General features: G+C 43.6%; 1 protein-coding gene across 1 annotated transcript in view; it reads right to left on the reverse strand.

The window, feature by feature from the left end:
- Positions 1-3,643: 3,643 nt before the first annotated feature.
- Positions 3,644-23,027, reverse strand: part of LOC102539743 (aldehyde oxidase 1) — a 66,802-nt gene continuing 47,418 nt past the window's right edge. The window contains exons 26-35 of the mRNA XM_031678089.2: positions 22,286-22,513; positions 16,984-17,079; positions 14,961-15,089; positions 14,070-14,144; positions 12,577-12,629; positions 11,284-11,398; positions 7,775-7,840; positions 5,930-6,118; positions 5,289-5,456; positions 3,644-4,379 (exon numbers count right to left, since the gene is read on the reverse strand). Coding sequence (XP_031533949.2) covers positions 4,329-4,379; positions 5,289-5,456; positions 5,930-6,118; positions 7,775-7,840; positions 11,284-11,398; positions 12,577-12,629; positions 14,070-14,144; positions 14,961-15,089; positions 16,984-17,079; positions 22,286-22,513 — 1,170 coding nt within the window. The 3' untranslated portion in view covers positions 3,644-4,328. The remainder of the gene's footprint in view (positions 4,380-5,288; positions 5,457-5,929; positions 6,119-7,774; positions 7,841-11,283; positions 11,399-12,576; positions 12,630-14,069; positions 14,145-14,960; positions 15,090-16,983; positions 17,080-22,285; positions 22,514-23,027) is intronic.

Below are 23,027 nucleotides of genomic sequence, written 5' to 3' on the forward strand. Positions count from 1 at the left end.
TGGTGCTGGAAACAATGATGCTGCGCTGCCCTTCAGGTGCAGTGCCAAGGACAGTGAACAGCAGAGAGCATGTTCCATTGGTGGATTGTGCCTTAGCTAAACCTCAAGAACTCAAAACAAAAGTGGGACCAGAAAATTACTTTGCCCATTGTGTTGAGTGATTTAAGGCAACTTAAAGGAGCAACAGATTAAAATGTAAACTAACTGTGAAAATTTATCCCTGGTTTTCCAGTATGACTTCTCTTCTAGCCTGGCTCGTCGAAAGTTTTATAATTAGTTCCCAATGATCTGGGGATTTTACACTCTTAATTTATGTGTGTTTGTGTGGGGCCATGGAGGGTGGTTTCAGGAGACAGAGGGGAAGAAGGAAGTGGGAGGAAGAAAAATGCGGAAGATGGTAATAAAGAGAAATCGATGCCTGACACTTAGATGAATACTAATGTGATTACCAAATACCTTCTGAAAACATCAATGTAATCAAGTGCCTTTCACCTCGTAATCCTAATATGTCTCACGAGCAGATTCCACCCCCTCCTCACAGGGAACTAAAACTTCACAGAGGTTTGTCACAGTCGTTGAGTCAATCACAGTTCACACACTGGTCATCTGAACCTAATATGCTCTTTCTACCATGTTTTCTTTCTCTATATACATTTAGAAACTGCAGTGTGAAAAACTTACTTATCTTCCATTCATGAAGAAAACAAGTTTGCCTGACTCCTTAGGATGAGACGTTGTGCCAGAATACTTGGCTGAATGCACAGAAAGCACCCGCTGCCATGTCTGCCTGAGACAGGGGCTGAGATGCTCCCATGGGAGGACCACCAGCTGGACGGAGGGCAGCCCTGAGGGGCGATTCTGCTCTGCTCTCTGAGTGTGTTTCCTCCAGCCAAATCCTGTTGGCCTATGCTCTCAACTGTCCTATTTCCCTACCTTCCTCTGCTACCCCCACTTTTCTCCTCTGTTAAGCCAATTTGGAATGTCAATCTCCGTTTAGTTCTTTCACAACGCACACTTCTCCCTGTCCTGGGGGTGACTCACTGGAATAAAATTTCTTCTTACAGCCAGCTTCAAGAGCCTTCTTTAGTCTTTCTTCAGTGAAATGGAACTGAATCACGTAGATGTAATGCATTTAGGTGCTTTTTTAGGGGTTAATTTATTTGTTTTTAAATTGTAAAACTAAAGCTTATTTAAAAAAAAATCAGAACTACAAAAGTGTATGAAGTAAAAGTGAAAATCCTCCTTCCCAATTTCCACTTTTCAGCATTAACTATTACCAGATTCCTCTGTACCTATACAGAATTTTCCCACGCACGTATGAAATATATGTACATACATGAATCTAGAAAGTGAAATCAAGTGATTCATACTATTTCAAAATTTGCTTTTTTTCCAAGTTACTTAGGCCCTCTGTGCCTCAGTTGTCCATTCTGTGAAATAGACAAAATAATAGTATCTCTCCAGGGATTGCTGTGAGGAGTCAATCAGCTAATACACGTAAAGTACTTAGAACAGCACCCAGCACCTGATAAGTTCTCAATAAATGTTAACTATTTTTATTATTGCTGTAATTTATTAAACTGTCCCCTATTAGTTTACGTTGTTTTCCATTATTCACTATTACAAACAATACTGCGATGAAAACCCTTGGGCTTTATCGTTGCACATTTGAGCAAGTGTTTCTGTTGCACACATTCTGGGAACTGGAATTCCTGGGTTGAAAGGTCTGCATGCTGTGAGGTCTAAGTTGTCTTCCAAAATGTGCACTAATACAATGAATCAGTATGAGTGTCTGTTTCCCGTATCCTTCCCCAACGCTGAGTATCATCCACACTTGCCATCGTTCAAATATCTGGGGCAAATTGGCATTTCTTCAGTTGTTACGAGGTTTTCCATCTTGCTATACTTGGAAAAGACTGAGACTTTGTGAGAACCAAAAGAATGTGCCGTCCTACCGTCTGTGTCACCACAGCATCCAAGACGAGTCTTTAAAAGATGTCAGTTCATGTTACTTCTTTGCTCTGCATTTCACTCCAATTAAAAGTCCTCACAATGGGCTCAAGTTTCTCCACGTCTGTCCCTCCTCAAGCCTGCTCCAGGCATGCAGGCGTCCTGCTGTTCCCTGACAGTCAGGCACCCTCCTCTCCCCTTGGGGGACCTCACTCTCCAGCTTTCTCTCTAACATGCACTTCCTCCAGGTGCCTGCTTGGCTCAGACCCTCGGCATCCTCGTTCCCTGACCTACTCCACTGCAACCTGCTCCAGGCCTCCCTCACCCTCCATCAGACCTTCACTGTTCCTCAGCACTCATCACCGTCAGCCACACTCCACAGTTGACTTACTATATTCAGTATCTTCTGTCTGTCCCCCCTGACTAGAATATAATCTTCCCAAGGGCAGGGGTCTCTGCTGGCTAGTTTACTGCTAGATCCGAAGTCACTAAAACAGTGCCTGCACAGAGTAGGTGCTCCATGGCTGCCTGGGGTATTATGAGAAAATCTGCTCTTAAAAGGGATTTAGTGTGACCACATGTAACCACGACCAGAATGACCTTCGCCTTCAGTCCAAGGCCACTGGAGAAGCTTTGCCAGCCCCGAGACAAGAGTCCCTGAGTTGGGAGTGTGACGGGGAGAAGGAATGACACACTAGCCTCTAGCGCTTTGTCCCTCAGTGCTGACGCTTCTCTCTGCCATGAATGGAAACGGAGTTTTTCAGTGAGTATGTCTTGCTCTTCAGTCCCCGTCGATGTTTCCTATCACTGAAGTCCACTGGGATACATTTCTTATGATTTCTCACAACTTTTCAACATTTTCTACCTTAACTGTGTCTCTCCATATATGCTATTTTTTTGAGATGTAATTCACGTACCATAAAATTTACTCTTTTAAAGTGTATAATCCAATGGGTTTTAGTATATTCACAGGTTATACAACCATCATCACTATCTATTCCAGATCATTTTCATCTCCCTGAAAAGACATCTGTACCTATTAGCAGTCACCATCCCTTTCCCCATAGGTCCTGGCAATCACTAATCTACTTTCTGTCTCTGTGAATTTGCCTATTCTGGACATTTCATGTAGATGGAATCATACAATACGTGGCCTTTGTGCCTGGCTATTTTCATTTAGACAGTGTTTTCAAGGTTTACCCATGTTGTAGCATGTAAAGGTACTTCATTCTTTTGTATGGCTGAATAATATTCCCTTGTATGGATATACCACACTTTGTTTATCACATTTTGTTATCAGTTGATAGAGTCGAGTTGTTTCCACTTTTGGCTATTATGAATAATGCTATAAACATTGGTATATGCCTTTTTGTGTGAACACATGCTTTCAGTTCTCTTGGGTACATAAGCAGAGTAGACACCTCCACCTTGAGGAACTACCAAACTCTTTTTCCAGAGCACCTGCACAATTCTCATTCTCCCTAACAATGGGTACAGTTCCAATTGATCCACATCCTTGCCCACGCTTACCCACCAACCCACCCATTAGCCATGAGTGTGAAATTATATCTCAGTGTGGTTTTGATTTGCAGTTCCTTAACAACTAATGAGTTTGAGCATCTTTTCATGTGCTTATTGGCCATTTACATGTTTTTGGGGAAATGTCTATTTAACTCCTTTGCCCATTTAAAAATTGGGTTATTTCTCTTCTTATTTTTGAGTTGTAAGAGTTTTAAAATACATTCTGCACATTAGATCTTTAACAGATATATGATTTGCCAATATTTTCTCACATTTTGTGGTTTGTCTTTTCAATTTCCTATAGTGCTTTTTGAAGCACAAAGGATTCTAGTTTTGATGACACACAATTTATCTATTTTTCCCTTTGGTCCCACAGACTCTTTAGATAGAGTATTTGGATCCATTCTGACAAGAAAAGGAGGGTGATAGCATATGGGGACAAATGAGAAAATGACAATTTTATAGTTCATACTAATAAAATTATTTAGAAAATTGCCTTTCACTAGAGAGTATAATTTCTGTTGGTGAATACAAGCCAACCATGCATCACATACAAGTCATAATCGTCCATTCCGTTCAGCTGGATGGATTAAAGGGCTAGACTAATGGGGAGTATCATTCCAGAGGAAACCAGTTAGCCTTTATACCATTTAAAATATGATTTCTAAATTGCTTAAGCATATCTATCAAACTCTAAATGGAACATTTAAAATCAGCATCCTCTAAAAGCAATATTCTATGAAATGATTTTTGAACTGTGAAAATTTGTCTTCCAGACCCATCATCATAAAGCAGAGACTGCACAGATTGCTGTGTTGGGAGAGTCACCCCGTCTTCTCCCAGAGTTTGCATTTGATTCATATGGGTACACTCCAAGGAACATAGGATCCAGGTTCATCTCTTGGAATCTGTAATAAAAGGACAAATTTGGATATTTGCAACTGGCAAAATCTTTGTGACAAGTGAAAAAGAGCAGACTATAAAATAGGATAAAACTACCCAGAGGGTGACCAGGCAGTGAGAGATCTGGCAATGAGAGCATGAGAAACAAGGAGGAACCCAGGAGAGACCAAGGGCAGGCAGAGCGGGGCAGCTACGAGAGTCATCATCTCATGCTTGAAGAGGGACAAAGGAAAAGTGGGATCAGCCTCTGTGCTGCTCCAGAGTGAAGAGGATGTTTGCGGGGCTCAGGAAGAGCTATAAGGGGTGCCAGGAAGAGCCAGAGTGAGAGAAGGTGGAGGAGGGACTCTCTCTTCAACGTAAGAAAGAACCTGTTTGCAGTCACAAGGGTCGCTGTGAATCCCGGGACTTCCTACCATCGTTAGAAATCCTGCCACTGAAAATGTCCAGGGAGAGCTGAGATGTTTGCTCGGCCAGGTGCGAGGGTGGGGCGGGGTGCAAGAGGGATTCCTGCTACCAGGGGTTGGGAAAGGGCCCTTCTCCCCCCGTGGTTCAGATCAGGAGTTGCCCGCACTCCCAGTGGTTCAGGTAGAGTGAGGCAGACTGTTGGAGTGGCCCGTATTCTTGGTCTGGGTGTCTTATGTTCAGGGCAGTTCCTGAACTTCTATTCCTGACCAACGTGTCCTGGGATGGGAACAAAACCAGGCAGGAACGTACAATAGATGAATGAAGAATGAACCTTTTTTTTTTTTTTAATGGTGTAGAACTAAGTCCTGTGGCAGGCAGGCTGCTCTCCTGCTCAAATCCTTCAGGATTCCTCTCACCTTTTCTTCCATGGAAAACCACCATGGTGGGTGAATGAAACTCAGCCACGATGATAGGGGGAAAAAATTCAGAGTTGTCTGAGCAGAACATACCATTTTTGTAAACTTGTCTTCACAGGCCATCCTAATCTTCTCCGGGGTCAGTGGACTCTTGAGCTTCAGAGGTCCAGGCAGGCCTCTCTCCCGTCGCGCTGCATTCACCGCGTCGTGGATGGCAAAGAACACCGAGCTGCCCAGGAATATCCCAGACTCTCCCAGACCCTGGGAGGGAAACAGCTCAACTAGATTACGACTCTCTTTCTCTGTACACATATTACGTATATGTGAATCTATAGGTACCTATGTGCATATATATGACATATTAAATATCATATAACTTTTTTCTTAAAAAAACGAATTTACTATTTTAACCTGGTATTCCCATTCTTAGGATTCCAGCCTAAGGAAATGATCCCAAATGGAGAAAGCAGATACAGGCATGAGGATGATTATTGACATGAAGACGAAAAATCAGATGCAACCTGATGGTAACAGCAGTTTGTGTTACTCTCCATGATATAGAATATTTTTAAAAATTTATAATGTTACATTATTTTAAAATGGAAATGTTTAATAGGGCTTTTTTTTTTATACAATCCTGACAAAAACCCCAAACAACCAAGAGATGAATGTAGCCCCTCCCTCCTGGCCCAGCTATCTTATAAACATGCATTTATTCAGACAGCACAGCTTACCTTAGATGAATACAGGGTATTTGAGTTTTGAGACGGAGGCAACAAAGAAATGTGCAGCTCCGCGGGGACGTCACAGATGGTAGGGATTTTATATTGGTTTGGGCCACGAGTGTACAGGACACCCTGAAGAGAATAATTCAGTTCCTCTATTGTATAAAGTCCCATGCCTTGAATAAATGCACCTTCAATCTGAAGAAAAAAAAAGAATTTCCATATATGAGAAAATACACTTAACAGTAGCATTTCAACTTCATACTGTTAGTCTGAATTTTTAAAATACAGTGTAAGAGGGTTTTCAGCATGTCTTAGGGCATGTCTCCAAAAGTTTACTTAAAAGTTCACTTTCTAAAAGCATGTCTAAAGGACTTGAGTTTGAATCTCAGCCTGTTGTTTAAAATTATAGCCTCAGAGAGCCTGTAGCACAAATGCCCCGATTTTTTTCTGCTTATAAGGCCGATGAAACCCTCTGGGACTGGTTTGCCCGCAGACCCCAGCACATCACGAAAGGCTCTCGGGGCTCCGGAACCCTGTCAGCTCACCACACACCCTCGCTCATGGGCTGGCCGGCCTCACATCTTGGGACTCAGTTTCCTCACTTATAACGTGAAGGGTCTGAACTGTGTGCATTCCGAGTTCCCTTTACAGCTTCAGAATGCTCCAGTTCTTAGATGTCAGCACGTGGACAAAATCACCTTCCCACACAGACTCCTGGTTTCTGGGTTTCTCCGTCATTTCCTTCGTTCCTGTGGCCACATTTTCCCCACCTCTGTCTCCATCTCACTTCTATCAGCAGAGATGTCCTTCTCTACCATGTTAAATGAATCTTCCTCAAACTCTAGACTGCCTCCCAGCCCAAGTCACCTCCACGCACTACCTGTCCTGCAGAGATTCCACCAGCCTGGCCCTCTGCCATGACCTACCCCCAGCCTCACGTCCTGCTCCTGTGACACAGATGAGCGCTGACCTCAGCCTCTCCTCACTGCCAGCCATGAACCCAACGTGTGCTGAATCCCAGGTCTTCCTTTAGGTTGATTTCCTCCACTCGTCTCCCACCCAGAATGCCTCTTCCTGCTCCAACCCTGACTGCCTGGTCCACACCACTTCCTCCCTGAAGCCTGCTTTGACTTCTCCAGCCATTACATCCTTTCCCTTCTCCCATCGATGTCACCATTTGAGGCCCTCTGGTGATGCTCTCAACTGGAAGTAGGGAGTAGGGAGCTGAACTGCCCACAGGGGCTGAGGCAGGCGAGGAAAGTGAGAGAAGCTCCCAGAGAGTGTGTGACTCTAAAGAGGCAGCCAATCGACTTTTCCTCGTGGAAATGTGGCTCCAGTGTTGGCAAATTTCCTGTTTCCAGGAGATGCTAGACAGCTGAATATTCATGTAAAACAGCAGGCGATTTTTCAGTCCGGTCAATTACTTCAAATCAAAAACAAAATGTCTGCGGGCAAAACAGGCTACCCATCGATCGCGGCTGCTGTAACAATTTGGCGTTTGTTCTCTCAGCCCAGCGCTACACCCCCTGAAGCCAGAGCCGGTCAGCACTCAGCACTGCGTGCTTCTTCCAGCCCACAGGTGTGGGCTCACCTCGTCACCCCTAGACTTAGGCCTGCTCCCCGGCTCCCTAGTCAGACCATACGTTTCTTCAAAATCCACCCAGAACACCTTTGTTCCCTTCCCTTTTTTAGATGGTAAGAAATCTGAGTTCTGTGGCTGCCCTGAATAGAAAGATTCTGACTAAGGGGTAGAAAAGTAAGATGAACAAGCCAACGGGACGTTTTCCTAGCAGGTCCCCCAGCAGTTTTGACTTTTACACACAGGAAGTGAGGCCGATAGGTTCCACATACCTGGCCTATGTCAAGGGCAGGATTTATGCTGCAACCAACATCCATGACGATGTCTGTTCTGATGTTCTAGTAACAAGAAAGTAAAAATGTTTAGTTTAATGAATACAGCTTGGGGAGAGAGAGCTGAGAAGCGGTTCCTGTCAGGGTGGTATTGGTGAGGAACCTTTTCTTGGGTCACATTACATTTCAGGAGAGAGAAACAACAAGGTTTTATTATGTCACAAAGTTTACTATGTGTAACTTTCAAAGTTATAAAATACTCAACCAGCTTAAGCACTGATTTTTTTTTTCTTGGAAACGATAGGAGGGAAAATATTTGCTGGACTTTGATTCTGGCTGAGAGATGTAACATACTGAGTTTAATCCACTACCACACACAGAACGTAGGCCACAGAAAACAGGCAATGTCTCTGGCCTCCTGATCCTTGTTGCAAAACTCTGTGGCTACAGCACAGCCCCACATTCAGAGTCCACTGGCGGGGCGACATTTACTGAATCTCAGAACTCAGGGTACATGAGCTAAGAAGTCTGTTATCTGCTATTTTAGATTGTTTATTTTTTAAAGCAGAGGAGAGAATAAATCTAACGTTACAACGTGGTGACCAAAAGTTCCCTGACAACCTACCAGTGAGAAGGAAGACGGCGGGCCCAGCCAGGTCGCCGGTGACACCTTTGCTCTGTACCAGATCTGTATCTTCTTTCATAGGACATGTGGTTCTTGTCATGACAGATTCTATTTACAATTATTAATGGAACAAAGGAAACCCAAGAGTTTCCTTATTTGACCTGGGACTTTCATCTAACATTTTTCTTAAGAAAATCGGATGGTGATCTAGAATGCTTAAGTCTCATAAAACTCGGGCACGCACTTCTCTTACTTAAAGGCACAGTGAACTGTAAAGTTCTCTCCGGTACCAGTTAGCAAGGCTGGGGTTCCAGGCGACCAGGGGCCTCAACTGGAGGTGAGAGGAGGTGTCTCATGTCTGCAGTGTTAGTGAAGATTTTGCTTTCAAGCGTGGACTTACTGCTGTTTGTCACTGTCGTTTGACAGGGCTGGAGAGACTGCTTCTAGGCTGTGGTAGCCAGCCTTCAAGATGGCCCACAATGACCCCCAACTCCTAGTATTCACATCCTCATGCAGTCACCTACGCTCTACCACCACACTCCACACAAACCAAGGCTGGTTTGTGTGACCAATAGATATGGCAGAAGTGACAGCACGTCACTCTGAGATGAGGTTATGTAAGACTGTGGCTTGTAAATAGAATTTGTATCATTTTTTTTAGATAAGGAACTATATTCAATTTCTTGTAATAAAATATAATGGAAAACAATCTGGAAAGAAAAAATATATATGTATATATATGTATAACTGAATCACTTCACTGCACACCTGAAACTAAGATTGTAAATAACTACACTTCAATGGACAATAAAATAAAAAAAAATAAATAATTTTAAAAAGAAAAAAAAGAGAAACAAACAAATAAAAAGATGGTTGCTTCTGTCTCGAGTTCAGTCTCACTGGCTCATTCTCTCTTTTTCCCTTTGGACCAGTCCCTCTTAGGGGAGCCAGCTCCATGTCCTGAGGACACTGAAGCATCCTACAGAGAAGCCCATGTCGTAAGGAATGGAGACCTCTGGCTAACAGCCAGTGAGAAACATAAGCCTCCTGCCAACAACCAGGAGCTCAGAATCTTAGAATGAAGCTTCGAATCAGATTCTCCAGCCGCCATGGAGCCTTGAGATGACTTGAGATGACCGTAGCCCCCCTGATGGCTTGGCGGCAGCCTCATGAGGGATCAAGAGCCAGAATCACTCCAACAAATCATTCCCAGATTCCTGACACTCAGAAATGGTGTCAGCTAGTAAATGTTATTTTTCAGCTGCCAGGTTTAGGGGTAATTGGTTACACATGATAAGTAACTAATATATAGATGTAGATTCAAAGGGAGGGACATTTTGCAGGAATAAGAGCAATTCTATCAACAACAAGAGAATTTCTGAAAAACAGGCCTCAGGAAGGTCCCCTGGTGGGATGTCACATGATGGCTTTTGTCTCAGGGTGATACCTAACCTGGGCTACAGATCTAGCTTTCACGAGGACATTTGTAAAAATGCTATTTCACACATTTCTTACGATTGTTGAAATAAATCACAAGAACACACCACCTTAACATTTCACATTAAGGCTCATTATTACCTTGTTCTTGGCTTTTAACAAGGCCAAGGCACATATATTACATCAGAAATCCAAGTGATTAAGTTTCCATCAACGTTTTCTTTGAGGGCAGAAGGATGTAGAAATCAGTTAGGATGAGACAACTTTCTACTGAGCTCCCTAAGGCAGGACAGCTACCGCAGCAAGAAAACTACGCTTAGCGCCATCACTGTTTTGTCCCAGTCCAAAGCTCCCCCAAAGTGATCCGGTTTGAGTCAGAACCCAGACAAGCCAGACGCTTGAATGGACAGGTTCCTTAAAAGTGTATGTGATTTCAAAGATTAGGCTAACTCCAGTTTAAAAACATACATGCTGGAGACAGATTAAGTGAAAACTTACATCCGATCACAGTCTTGGAACTAGCAAGAACTAGAGCTCGCCTCTGGGTAGGTTTTGGGCAGATTATCACATGACAGTTGTGGAGGTATCACAGTCTCATTTAATCTATCAATGATCATTTATTTTTACTGACAGTGGCAAGTGGCTTAATTTACTCCCAAAGGCCCAGCTACAAAGGGGAGAAATTCTGAGTTCTTGAAGCAGGTATGTGTGTGTGTGTGTGTGTGTGAGAGACAGAATCTGTGTGTGCATGTCAATCTGTGTGGGTATCTTCTCACAGCGTTCCTTAAAAACACGCTCTTAAACTATCTATAAAGCAGGACCTAGCTGGATAAAAGATACCAAAAGCTGGCTACTACCCTCCCTCGGCTGGCCTTTGGTGCCTGTGGGCATATGGTAGATACTGATGATGAAATACTTCAAAAATGTCACGTGATGGCATTTCACACAGGAGGCCAGGACTGGTGGCACGTCTACATGGAAGCCCCCTGTAGGTTGTGCTTCTTTCTTAAAAGAAAACTTTCTTTTCCTGTTTCCATTTTATTTATTTTTTGTAGAGGGGAGAGGAAGGTAATCAGATTTATTTATTTATTTATTTATTTGTTTGTTTATTTATTTGTTTATTTATTTATTTATTTAAGAGGAGGTCCTGGGGATTGAACCCAGGATCTCAGGCATGCTAGGCATGCGCTCTATTACTTTGAGCTACACTCTCCTCCCAATTCCACTTTAAAGGGCAGGGGATGCAAAGAAGAGAGGCTGCCAGCTGTTTTTCATGGAAGCAACCACAGCCCAAAGCAACTGCAGAGCTTCTATTTTCTTCACGTAATGGAGAGAAATTATCCTCAGGCCAAATACATGGTGCCTCTCTGGTGCTCAGACAGATGGACTAAGCGGAAAATAGCCATGTCTAGAGTTCAACCTGAAGACCTTCCCAACGGGTACCGACCTTATGTGCCCCTGTCAGGCAGTCTATTTCAACCTCGGAACAGGCAGCTCCGTAAACAAAGTATTCGAAAGGACGGCCTTCGCCTGTCTCCCAGTTTATGTCCGACTCATAACCCCTGGAGGAAACAGAGTTGTTGAGGAATTCATGTTAAGTGATCAAGTCCCCTAACTGCAGACCACCGTGATTAAACAGGCTTATTAGGAGCTGAACTTAATTTGTAGGCACAGCAAACCAGACGAGTAACGTACAGCTCATAATGCATGCAATAAACCTCTTGAATAAATATTCACCTTTCTTTTTAAACTTGATTTGTCTGATAAAAATATCCAACCACTCCCTACCAGTGACTCCTGAAGCTTGGAAGTTAACTGCTGACTCTACAGTTATTTACCCTATTGATTTTGGCTAATGTTGGGTCATGTAACCCTACTGTCATCAGGGAATTCCACCTGGATTTTACACCAAACACTGCAGCAAAGCTGCACACTTGCTGGTTCATCTGTCTTTCTGGCTCCAGGATTCAGCCTTCTGTGCCAGGGATCATCCCCTTCAGTTCTTGTTCTTTGTCACTACTCTGGTCTCTCCCTCAGGCTCCACGGCCTGCTCTGTTCCCAACTCTCCTTAAAGGGACACCAAAAACTGTCATGGTAGCAGAGGAGCATAGGCCAGCGGCTTGCCAGCACTTTCTACCCCTCTCTCCTCTGCTCCCTCCAGCCTGGAGGTGGGACTCCCAGGACAACTGGCGAAGAGAAAAAAACCAGGTATGACTCTCTATACCACTCTGCTCTCTGATGGCTTTCATTCTCCATCAAAATAATTTGCCAAATTTTTTCCCAAGGTGTCTGAATTCTACTTGTTCCACATCTTGACAATGCATAGTTACTGTCCAGTTTCTTACCTTTCGCTAATCTAGCAGGTGTGAAATGATATTTATCTTATTATGGGTTTAATTTGCATCCCCCTACCTTCGCTTCTTGACTTAAGGGACACACTGAGTTTTCAACAGAAGGTCAATCACTGCTGTGGATTCCAAGTAGTAACCCCAGAGTTACTCTAGGGCTACCTAGTATGATTTTAATCATCAGTTCACCTGTATTTTACTTGTGTGTCTATTTTTCCCAACAAAAGCCTTTTGGGGGACATTTGGATTAAGTAGTAGCTAAAAGTTCTTTGTAATAGTGGGTTAACAGAAGGTACAAAATCATTTTTTTTTGCCAGAATTGCAAATAGAAACGAAATGTTCCCTCAAGACACCACTATTTTCCATAGCATGCGGTTGAAAGGACTATTTACCTGAAGTATCCAGTAGCTGAAAGACTAATGCTTTCATTGAAAGCAGCCTGTGCCTGTGAAAGAAGAGGAAACGTGATGCAATAAAAATGTTTAAAGTAAGAATCATCTGAGACTTCCATTTTAATTTTACTATGTGCTAAATAAAGCTGTCAGTAGCAATAACTAGGAAGGACCAAGATTAATTTATTCCTTTCAGCATTTTCCATCTCTATAGGCATCTGTGGTTTACTGCTTGAAGGAACAGCATTCGTTAAATGAACATCATCATAATAAATGACTGCCATGGTATGTTACACTTATAGACTGGCTATTGTCGGCAACACATGTTTTGCTCATGAGGAATTTTATTCGGTCATCTGGAAAGACTTAGCCTATTAACATGGAACATTTCAGGAAACAATGGCTGCTCAGATGTTTAACTTTAATATCATGTCTCCATAACACTCTTAGGAAAGGGGTATAATCTTGCTAAATTGTACCATTTACACCAAAAGTTCTCCTGACTCTGCACTGTACACAGTTGGGTAATACACAAAAAAAATGCAGTTTAGGTCCAAGTCTCCAAGTCTGAGAAAGAAAAAGGTGAGAAGTGCACCTATTACAGAAGAAAGTGGGCTGAGTGCAGCATTTCATGATGGTGGAGGCCTGCCTTTCTTGCACCGTCTCTCTCTCCATCTTTCTCCAACCAGAATCTCTCAGCCTTCCTGGGCCAGCGCAGCACTGGGCAGAGGGCAGAAATATGCCCAGAGAGGACTGAGAGCTCCCGTAACTCTGAATTACAGAATGAGTCCTAACTCTGTGGAGTAGCAGGACCATTTCTTAATAAGACCTCCTAAATGTTATTTCCTCCAGACCAATGCTTTCAATGTGACATTCTAGAACTGTCAGCATGACACATACACCCAGCCCTCAGTGATATCCATTCCACAGCATCCAGTACTTTGGAGTCCATTATTCTGAAAAGTTTTCTAGCTGACTTTAGAATGGAGCTAGAGTGAAAGCAGACAAAAGGAAGCAGTTGACTATTTCTGTTCCATTTAGTGCCTACTATTGACCGTTGAATATATATCCAAATGGCTTAGTTTTCTATTTCTAAATGAGTGCTTATATGATTTTTACTTTTATAGGAGGATTCTAGTGTTATCTTCCAATATTAGGAACAGCTGAACTCAAAAAAAGGAGAACAAAGAGGTTTACACCTGTTATCTAGAAAATATCTGGATCCTATAGGAAGAAACAGTAATTAATTCTTGCTTAAAACAAGGGTTCTGGACAGAAGAGCCATCACTTTCTCTAAGAGAGAATGATTGCAGATGTAAGAGCCCCTCCACCAGGCTGTGCTAAGACCTCCACGTGCCAAGCGCCAACGGCCTGCTAATCACCAGCACCTGCTCATGTGCCCTTTCTCCTGATATTTAATCCACACATCTCTCTCATTCTCCCCTCTCCTTTCTTTTCTCTAACATAAAACACAAAGTAACAGTGAATCTCACCCAGTCCTTCCAAGTGCCTCGAGGATTCTTGCTGATGACGGGTTCAAGGCGCTTTAGGAGAGTTTGGCAAGCATCCTAGGGATTATTTTTTAGTTAAAATTATGATTCATGCAAACACCAATTTCAAAACCATATGATATGTACCATTACATAGGTTTATTTGAGAGGTCCACAGAACATGGAAAAGGGAGAGACCAACATACGAGAGGTGATGTGAAAGGTTTCACAGGCGTAGGGGTAAAGCATGAGCTGGTCTTAAAGACAGACCACTAGGACGGGGGCCTTGTAAGACCCACTAAGACGTCAGGACTTAATGGAAAAACTGTTGGCAAACCACCGGCCACCATTTTTAAGCACAGTATGGTCAGATTTACCTTTTTATTTTTAATTTATTTTTGAATGGAGGTACTGGGGATTGAACCTAGGACCTCATGCATGCTAAGCATGCGCTCTAACACGGGGCTATATCCTCCCTTCTAGGTCAGATGTATTTTGTGGGAAAGCTTGTTCTCTGGCTGCAGGAAGCCCGAGTAAACAAGGCAATGAAACGGGTGGACAGACAGAGCCTTGCAACAGTCCTGGCAAGAGGTGTGAGTCCAAACAAAAGCAGCCGTGTTACTGCACCAGGGAACTGGAAAGAGGCATTTTTGAGTAGGATGGATAGGACTTGGGGACCAGTGAGATGTCAGGAGTGAGGGAGAAAGGAGGTGGCATCTCCCACTCAGGAGAGCAGCCGGGTGCTGTGCACTGACCGAGCCCTGGGCTGGGAGAAGGTGTGGTTCCCCCCCAGAGTGTGTGGGAAAGAGACAAGGACTGGACTGATACTCAACACCTTCTGAGCTCCAGCCTTGATGGGGTTAATGATTTGGGTGCTATCGGAGTGTTTTTTACCTTTACTGCCAGTCCATTGAGATCAGCCACCACGGACCCTCCAGAGACATACGTATTAGGGATGGTTTCCGTGCTTGTTCCGCGCAGGTGGATATTGGACAATGGCATCTTTAATTCACGACTGGCCACCTGGATTTTAGGAGAGATCTTCTTCTACTCTTCTTTGGTTCATCAGAGACCCACGCACATACCCACATACAGAATGTGTGTGAAGCCCTCCTAAGCACGACAAACAGGGACAAACAGCAGAACCACAAATTCTCTAGCCACGAAAAGTTCCTCAAGTCTAAAAACCCTGTTGCTAGTCTGGACCCCTCGCCCGGAGCATACTTTCTTTTTCTTTGACTTTCTTATGTGCAATAGCACCAGAAAGAGGAGGCGGGGCCCCGAGCAAAGGCAGGAAGAAATGCTTCCCGTCTTCGTCATCATGAAATCAACACCTTTGAGGCCTCTCCTACGCTGCACTGCAAAATGTTAGCAAAGCTGACTTCATCAGATAGGAGAAGCCTTATCCACATTTCTGGAGATGCTCCAGGAAAAGAGCGCTTCTGAGAAAGGCTGATGGCCTTGTTAAAGCAGCAGCACCAAGGCGAGAGCCCAGAGGCAGAAGGTGCCAGTGCCACTGGCCAACATAAGGACTTAGCTGGCTCCTGTGTTCTTCTTTTCTGTTTAACGATGGGGCAAAAGCATACTACTAGTTTCAACTGGTCCCCGACGGTCCCCGACGCTCCTCTTTCCTGCTGGTATAAAGGCTTAATAGTTTGCCCACCACTGCGACAAGGGCATAGGCATACAGAGCCCTCCCCCATCACTGGCTTTCAGAAGACTGTCTACCCAAATACAAAGGCTTACAACAGAAACGTTTCTGGTGGTCCTATAAGGAAAACACCGAAGACTCACCCCGGAAAGGGGGAAAGGTATGACCAGACAATTCTCAAGCGAGTGATAACATGAAAGAAAACATATATTCAGTGTCTCTGTAATCAGAAAAGTGCAAATTAAAGCAATCATGAGATACCTTCACTATCAAATTATCTAAGATTTTTTAAACAATCCGTAACATACAGTGTTGGTTAGTGGTATAATGTGATGGATATTTTCTGGAAAACATTTCGGTAATATGTGTCAAGTGATTTAAGATATATTCAGTGACCCGGTAATTCCATTTCTGGGAATTTATTTTACAAAGTAATCATTGGTTTGATCACAGGTTTATGGACAAAAATGTTCACTGAAGTGTTCAACAATCGGGGATGGTTAAGTAAGTCATACAGACAACTACATGCAGCGTTAAAAATCACATTTGCCAAGAATTCTTAATGACAAGAGGGAATGCTCACTTTATATCAAAATAGGTGGAAAAAACAGGACATAAAATTATATAAACAGAATGCTAGCGATTTTTGAAAAAGAAAAGAAGTTAAAATAGAAAGATCCCAAAACAGTGATCATTGCTAAGTGGTGGAATGGTGCAGGGTTTTTTTTTTTTAAGTTTGCCTTTCAAATGCTTTTTAATCTGTATATATGTATTATATGTATTACAATGATGAGCAAAACAGAAACAGTAGCTAAAAATTATTCTAAAATAATTGAGCCAAAGGAAAACTGTTGTCTGGTGAGAAATACCAAATGTGTTTTATATTACCAGTTGTTCAGAATCCTTTCTATAAAAAGGGCAATGTATAATGCAATACATCAGAATTCATACATCTTTTTATTGCCCAGCAAATGTTCAAAAAAGACAACCGACTTGTTAACATATCTAAGGGAACACAGCAAATGACCATACAACCTTCTTTAGCAATAAGATGACCAGAGGCTACATCCTTAAAGAATAAGGAGGGTCAGTTACAAAACTTGCTTGCTTACTCAGTTTCTGCGAGTAGCTTAGCAACTGAAGCAGTTAAAGCTGAAGTCTCCTACCCTTTTTATTTTGGAACAGAAAATAGACATTCCTAGTCTCCCTCCCGTATACATACCTTCAAGCATACATCCAACCTAATCCAATAATCTACCTTCTTACCTGAATCATTTTAGTGTGGACCCCCTGCCCCATTTCAATTCCGCCATGAGTCACCAGCACAGAACCATCTAGATAAATGTGGACCAGGGCAGCAGCCTAAGCAAAAGAGATGAAAACAGTTGCAATGGCCTTTATTTTGTTTTGTTTTTTGGTTTTTTTTTTACTTTTTAAAAATTGAAGTATAGTCAGTTTACAATATTGTGTCAGTTTCTGGTGTACAGCACAATGTTTCAGTCATACATATACATACATATATTCATTTTCATATTCTTTTTCATTATAGGTTACTATAAGGTATTGAATATAGTTCCCTGTGCTACATAGTACAAACTTGTTTATCTATTGTATATATATTAGTTAGTATATGCAAATCTTGAACTCCCTATGTATCCCTTCCCATCCCCTTTTCCTCCTGGTAACCATATGTTTGTTTTCTGTGTCTGAGTCCGTTTCTGTTTTATAAATAAGTTCATTTGTGTCATTTTTTTAGATTCCATATACAAGCGATATCATATGGTATTTTACTTTCTCTTTCTGGCTTACTTCACTTAGAATGACGATTTCCAGATCCATCCATGTTGTTGCAAATGGCATTATTTTATTCTTTTTTATGGTGGAGTAGTATTCCATTGTATACATATATGCAACTTCTTTATCCAGTGCAATGACCTTTTTGATTGATATTATCATATGTTTTGTCAATTAGAAAACATTTTCTGTGGAAACAATCCCCTCTTTTTCATCTCTTGCCAAAATACACACAGGCACTTTCCCCATCGCCCTGAGAGCACTGAGCAGAGCCAGGGCGAGGCTGGGGCAGGTGCTGCCTCATAATTACCCCGCAAGAGGTCAGATTGCCGCTGGATGGCTGCAAGTCTGGGGCAGGACTCAGTTGCTACTTAAGCTACCGTTTCCTGAGCAGGACAGCTGAGTGCACCGGTGCCTTCAAGGATCCCCCCGACCCAGAATGGATCTACAATCTAGGTTTAGGGGAGGAGGTTTTAGACAGGGTATCAGGTTTAAATATACGGTTAAGTATAGATAGTTTGGGCGAAAGGGAAAAGACTTGTTTATGTGAACACACATCCCCATAGTTGTAGATGTGTTATAGAAAAGCAAAAATAAAAATCCAAATAAGAGAGGGCAGATAGACATTACTTTTTTGCTGCAGAATGAGCTAAGCCCACCCTTAATCATCTTGGCCCAGAATTACAGGGCTTTAAAGTTGGAAGAGAACTTGGAAGTAATCTTTTCTAACTGTACAGCTCCCCACAGGGATCCAGGAGGAACCGAATGGCTAACACAGAATTAAAGGCTGCTGTAATCAGAAACACCCAGACCCCAAGCTATTGTGTTTTATGATCAATAAGAATGTGTCTTCTTGACAAGTCTGTTTGTGCTACACTTGTGGGTATGGAGATGGCCCGGGAGACAGAGATGGCCCGGGAGACTGAGATGTCCCCGGCGATTGCAGAAAACATGAATGGCTTCTTCACTCTCAGTCTCCAGAGTAAGAGCAATGTTAACAGCAAACGATCCTAGAGAAAACGCTTCTCATGGTTCCACTGTGGTTGAGGGACTCCACAAGGCACACCTTGCAGCTGCTCAACTGGGAAGTGCTAACCTCTTCGATGTGGTCTGGGCCAGCCAGGGGCCACTGAAAGCTGTCAGTTAGGTTTCTTATTATTTAAGCTTCTATACAGAGTGGCATAATAATCTAAGATTTGTAAAGGCAGGTCTTCAAGAAATTCTGGTAACAGCTCATTTCCATTTAATGAAGCTAAAATTTTAGTAAGTCTTGCATTACTCACTCAGATGACTTATAAACAACTTTGATTAGGAGTGAAAGTGGATGGACTTGTGTGTCAATCACCAGATACGACCAAGGAAAGGACTGCATTCCTAGATCGATTCTTTGTCCACCAGAAGGACCTTCAGAGCCTCCTGTGGCCCACAGGCCACTCTTGGAAAACTGTCTCTTTATTGGCATCCAAAGGTTCACACAGCTCCAGCAAATGACAAATAAAAGGCTCTATCATTCCAAGTAAGGTACTTTGACCATGAAAACGGGCTCTATTCACCTGGTCAGCAGGTGTAAGCTAGGGATGTATTGAGAAAATGGGGACATGGGGGCTCTCTCTCTGAGGTCAAAGGCACATACATTTGCAGCCCAAGGGAGAATCTTGGAAACTTAAGAAAGACGGCATGGCCACAATAATCATACCCAAGGGCCTCGAGGAGATGCAACAATGTGTTTTACTGCCTGTTGACACATCAGTCTTGCAAACACTGTTTTGTGCTCCTGGCCATTTACTCTCAAAACAACACAGGGTCCTCTACAGAGCACCTGGAGCTGGCCACCCTGGGGTTGTACAGCAGACAGCAGGTGACGCCAGCTGCAATGGCTGCAGCTGGGCTTCATTCCATGGCACTTCTTTGTACTCGGTGGGAATGTAAGCCCCCTGAGAGGAAAGCGCATGTCCTAAGGCTTCCCTTGCAAAGCAATATGGTACCTCACATGTAGTAAGTACTCAATACAAGTTTGAGCAATGAAATGGCAACAGCATCGCCATTCCATCTGTTTCTTAAGCTTGTAGACTCTGTATTTAGCCTCCTTGGCTCTGCAAGCAATTGAGAAGTCGCTTGTGGGTGGAATTTGTCACCGGGACATGTGGTTGAGCTACAATTACAGTGGGTTGTGTATTTCCTCCATCGCGTGACCTAGCTGGTGGCAGCGTTCTGCCTGTGCGTCCAGGGCAGCTCTTCTATCAGAGACCGCTGAGTAATTTGTCCCATGTGCTGCTGCAATCTCCCTGGGCCATTTAAAATGTCAAATTTGGTTCAGTTAAGTGGCACCACTGGATGGTTCATTGTCAGCGCCACAAAAGATAATTCCACAAAGCTGCATCTATGAAATCAGAAATTAGCAAAACCAGGGTGCGGAAACAGATGGTTCTCCAATATAAACTGGGAACTTAGTCTGTGAAATTTAAATCCTCAAGCTATGGCTGCTGGTGCTGGTGAGAAGTCTGCTCGGATCCCACAGATTCCCAAAGTGTCTCAGCCATTCAAACATTTAAGTTCCTCCTCTGTGCCAGGTGCCGTACAAAGGCACTGGGAATACAGAGGTTAATGCTCCCGTCCAGGAGTTAAATATAATGGAGGTGAGGTATGTTTGACACCCTCAGCTGTTGGGAGCACAGTTCTGAGGTCAAGTCCTTGTTCTGCCACTCACTAACTGAATGTCCTTGGGCAAGAGAGCAAACCTCTGTGGGCTTCAGCTCCCCTTCTATGAACCAGAATCACACCTACCCGACAGAGGAGACAGGGGTTAAATCAGGTGGGAGACTGCAAAGCACCCAGCCTGGGGCCTCACACACACAGGGGTTCTAGCCCCCTCCTTGATTTGGGTTGCTTCAGGACAGAGGCTGTCAGCATCTGGCTTTCAGAAAGCAGCTTGACTGATCTCAAACTCCTCGATTCAGCCCTAAGCAAATGTTTTAAGCACAGAGCTGGTTTCCAGGCGAGGATGGGAAGAGGGGGTGAGGTGGGAGGAGCTCCTCGGTAGCCTTTAAGAACCAAGTTGTGCTGCTGACTGTCATCCAGGTCATTCCTGGCTGAGCTGAATCCCATCTCAATCCCCCGCCGAAGGTGCTGGGGAAGGTGGCTGGATGCAGCCGACAAAAGCACAGCTTCTGGGGCCTTAGAGACCCGAGTCTCAGCCCACTTCTCCCCAGCCCTGGGACTTTGGGCAACTTACTTAAGCTCGCTGTGCCTCAGTTTCTCATCACTAAAATGAGGCTACAAAGCCTGTAGGTTTCCCTGAGGGTTGAATGAGACAAAATCTGAAAGGACTTAACCATAGTAGGTGCTCAGTAATTACCGTTATTTTTTATCTCCATTTTGAGAGATTTCTGATGGGGAAAATGGGACAGACTTGTTCCACTGTGGAGGCCAGATGTTAAGTAAAGGCAACCACTGAACAGAGACAGCCTGCCCAGTCTACCCACAGCCTAACGCCTAAGAGTTTCCAGAAGATTCGTAAACACTGGGAATTGTTTTCCCCATAATTCTGACGGATGTCCTCAGGGACAGATGGCCCAGAATGGCCTCTTTGCTGGCTGCCAGCTAATCAGTTTACCCCTCAAAACTGTATCCAAGATTCATTGCTCACCAACCCTTTTCTAGTGGTAGTTCTCCTCTCTTTTCTTTTTTAGCAACCTGGTTTTTGCCTTTATTCCTCAACCACAGCCTCTTGACTTTCTCCCTCATCTGAGTAAATTGTGCACCAATGACTAAATGGCTCTATGTTGTTTGGCCTTCATAAACCAGAGAGAATGGGAGGGCTCCAATGAGATCACCACTTGTAATGTAATGATGCTCCTCTGAGCCAACCCACCTACAATCGAAGTTGCAGGAAAACGTTCTGAGGACTACACGGAAGCTGAACCAGGAAAGATGGGTGAGCGCTGGGTGTGGGAAGGGGGAGGACCGTTCCTCCTCCTGTGCCCCGCACAGTCCCACCCCCTCTATCCCTAGTCTGTCAGCACTCAGCGCACCTGCCGTGCCTTCTTCCCAGCTCAGCCAAAGGTGTGAACTCCACAAAGCGCTGTGACAACAGTTCTGAGGGTTCTGACACCTCATCCACACAGATGTATACATACACACACGTATGTGAGAACATAGGTAATGGGGTTCCACATCCTTGCTGTAAAATGAACTAGAACACCAGCTGCTTGGTGAATGAAGGGGTGAGATTTAGCAACTGAGCAGGGAATTTATTTAATCAGTTAAAGAAAATAAATAACAAGAAGATATTTTTCAGTCCTCTCCTTCATACTTGTAACAGCTATAAACAGAAGATCTCCTAAGACAGTGTTTCAAAAAATTTCTTAAGTGATTTACTTTTCTGGATTTGGTTTACCCCAATCCACCAAAAGGGGGAGGGGCACCGAGTGCCTTGCAGCTTCCTGTGTCTATATCCTGATCCAGTGACATGGAATCACAGTAGCTGAAGAGGTGTCTTGAGGGGTCATCGGGTCCCACTCTTAATTTATACTTGAATGGCCCCAGAATGAACTGACTCAGCTGTTCGACGCCAGGAGTAGATGCCAGGTCTCCCGATTTCCCAGCAAGAATGCTTGTCACCAATTCTGGGGTCATGGGCAAAGTAGCTCCTGTCTCCTCTGGAGAAAAGCTAGTTGGAGCACCACTCTGGGGAAGCTTTACTATCAGGTACTGCGATCAAATGGCCAGTCCACCTTAATGGAAAGTTTCCCCAACACCTTTTGATCGAACTGACCTGACCAGCAGCTGTTGACCCAAGGCCAACAGGAAACTTCACGGGGACCATGGCCAGCCCCTTCTTCTTCCAGTAATTCTCCGAGTTGAATTTTTCCACGTCCGCTCTCCTCAGGGCATAGGAAGACATGGCCATACATTCTTTCCAACACTGGATCAGGTTCTTGGCATTAATCTCTTGTTTGTAGGGTGTTTCATCAATTTCCTTGTACATGTTTATCGTTCGGACCTACAAAAGGGCAGGAGGTTGACAGAGCTGGAGGGGAAGGCAGCCATAGCCTCTTCTACCCACTGTCCTCCTAATCAAATTCTGCTCATTCTAGAAAACCCAAACTGAGTTCAATCTACTCCTTGTTGAAGCCTTTCCCAACACCGAACACTCCTCTAGTCAGAGCCCCTGTCAAATATGCTAGCACTTAAATGCTTTCTATGCTGCTGTTGTGTGAGTTCAAAGGAAGGATCCTTTCCTTTTATTTCTTTTATGACTCAACACAGTCCAGGGACACTGCAGATTCTTAATTCTAGCTGAACCTGTGAGTATCTGTTAAAAGGTAAGGCTGAATTTCAATTCCAGGCTACATGATCTACACGATTTGGATTTTTCAGATGCTGTGGCAAGAGAAGACCACTCACTTCCAAACACGAAAGTGTGAAAGTTTGTTTAAATATGACCCCAAATAGGATGCAAAACAAATTAAAAGAGTCTATCTTTGGATGTCTGAAGCACTGAGTAGAAATCTTCC

This window comes from Vicugna pacos, chromosome 5 (genome assembly GCF_048564905.1).
Source record: "Vicugna pacos chromosome 5, VicPac4, whole genome shotgun sequence".
In the NCBI taxonomy this organism is placed as follows: domain Eukaryota; kingdom Metazoa; phylum Chordata; class Mammalia; order Artiodactyla; family Camelidae; genus Vicugna; species Vicugna pacos.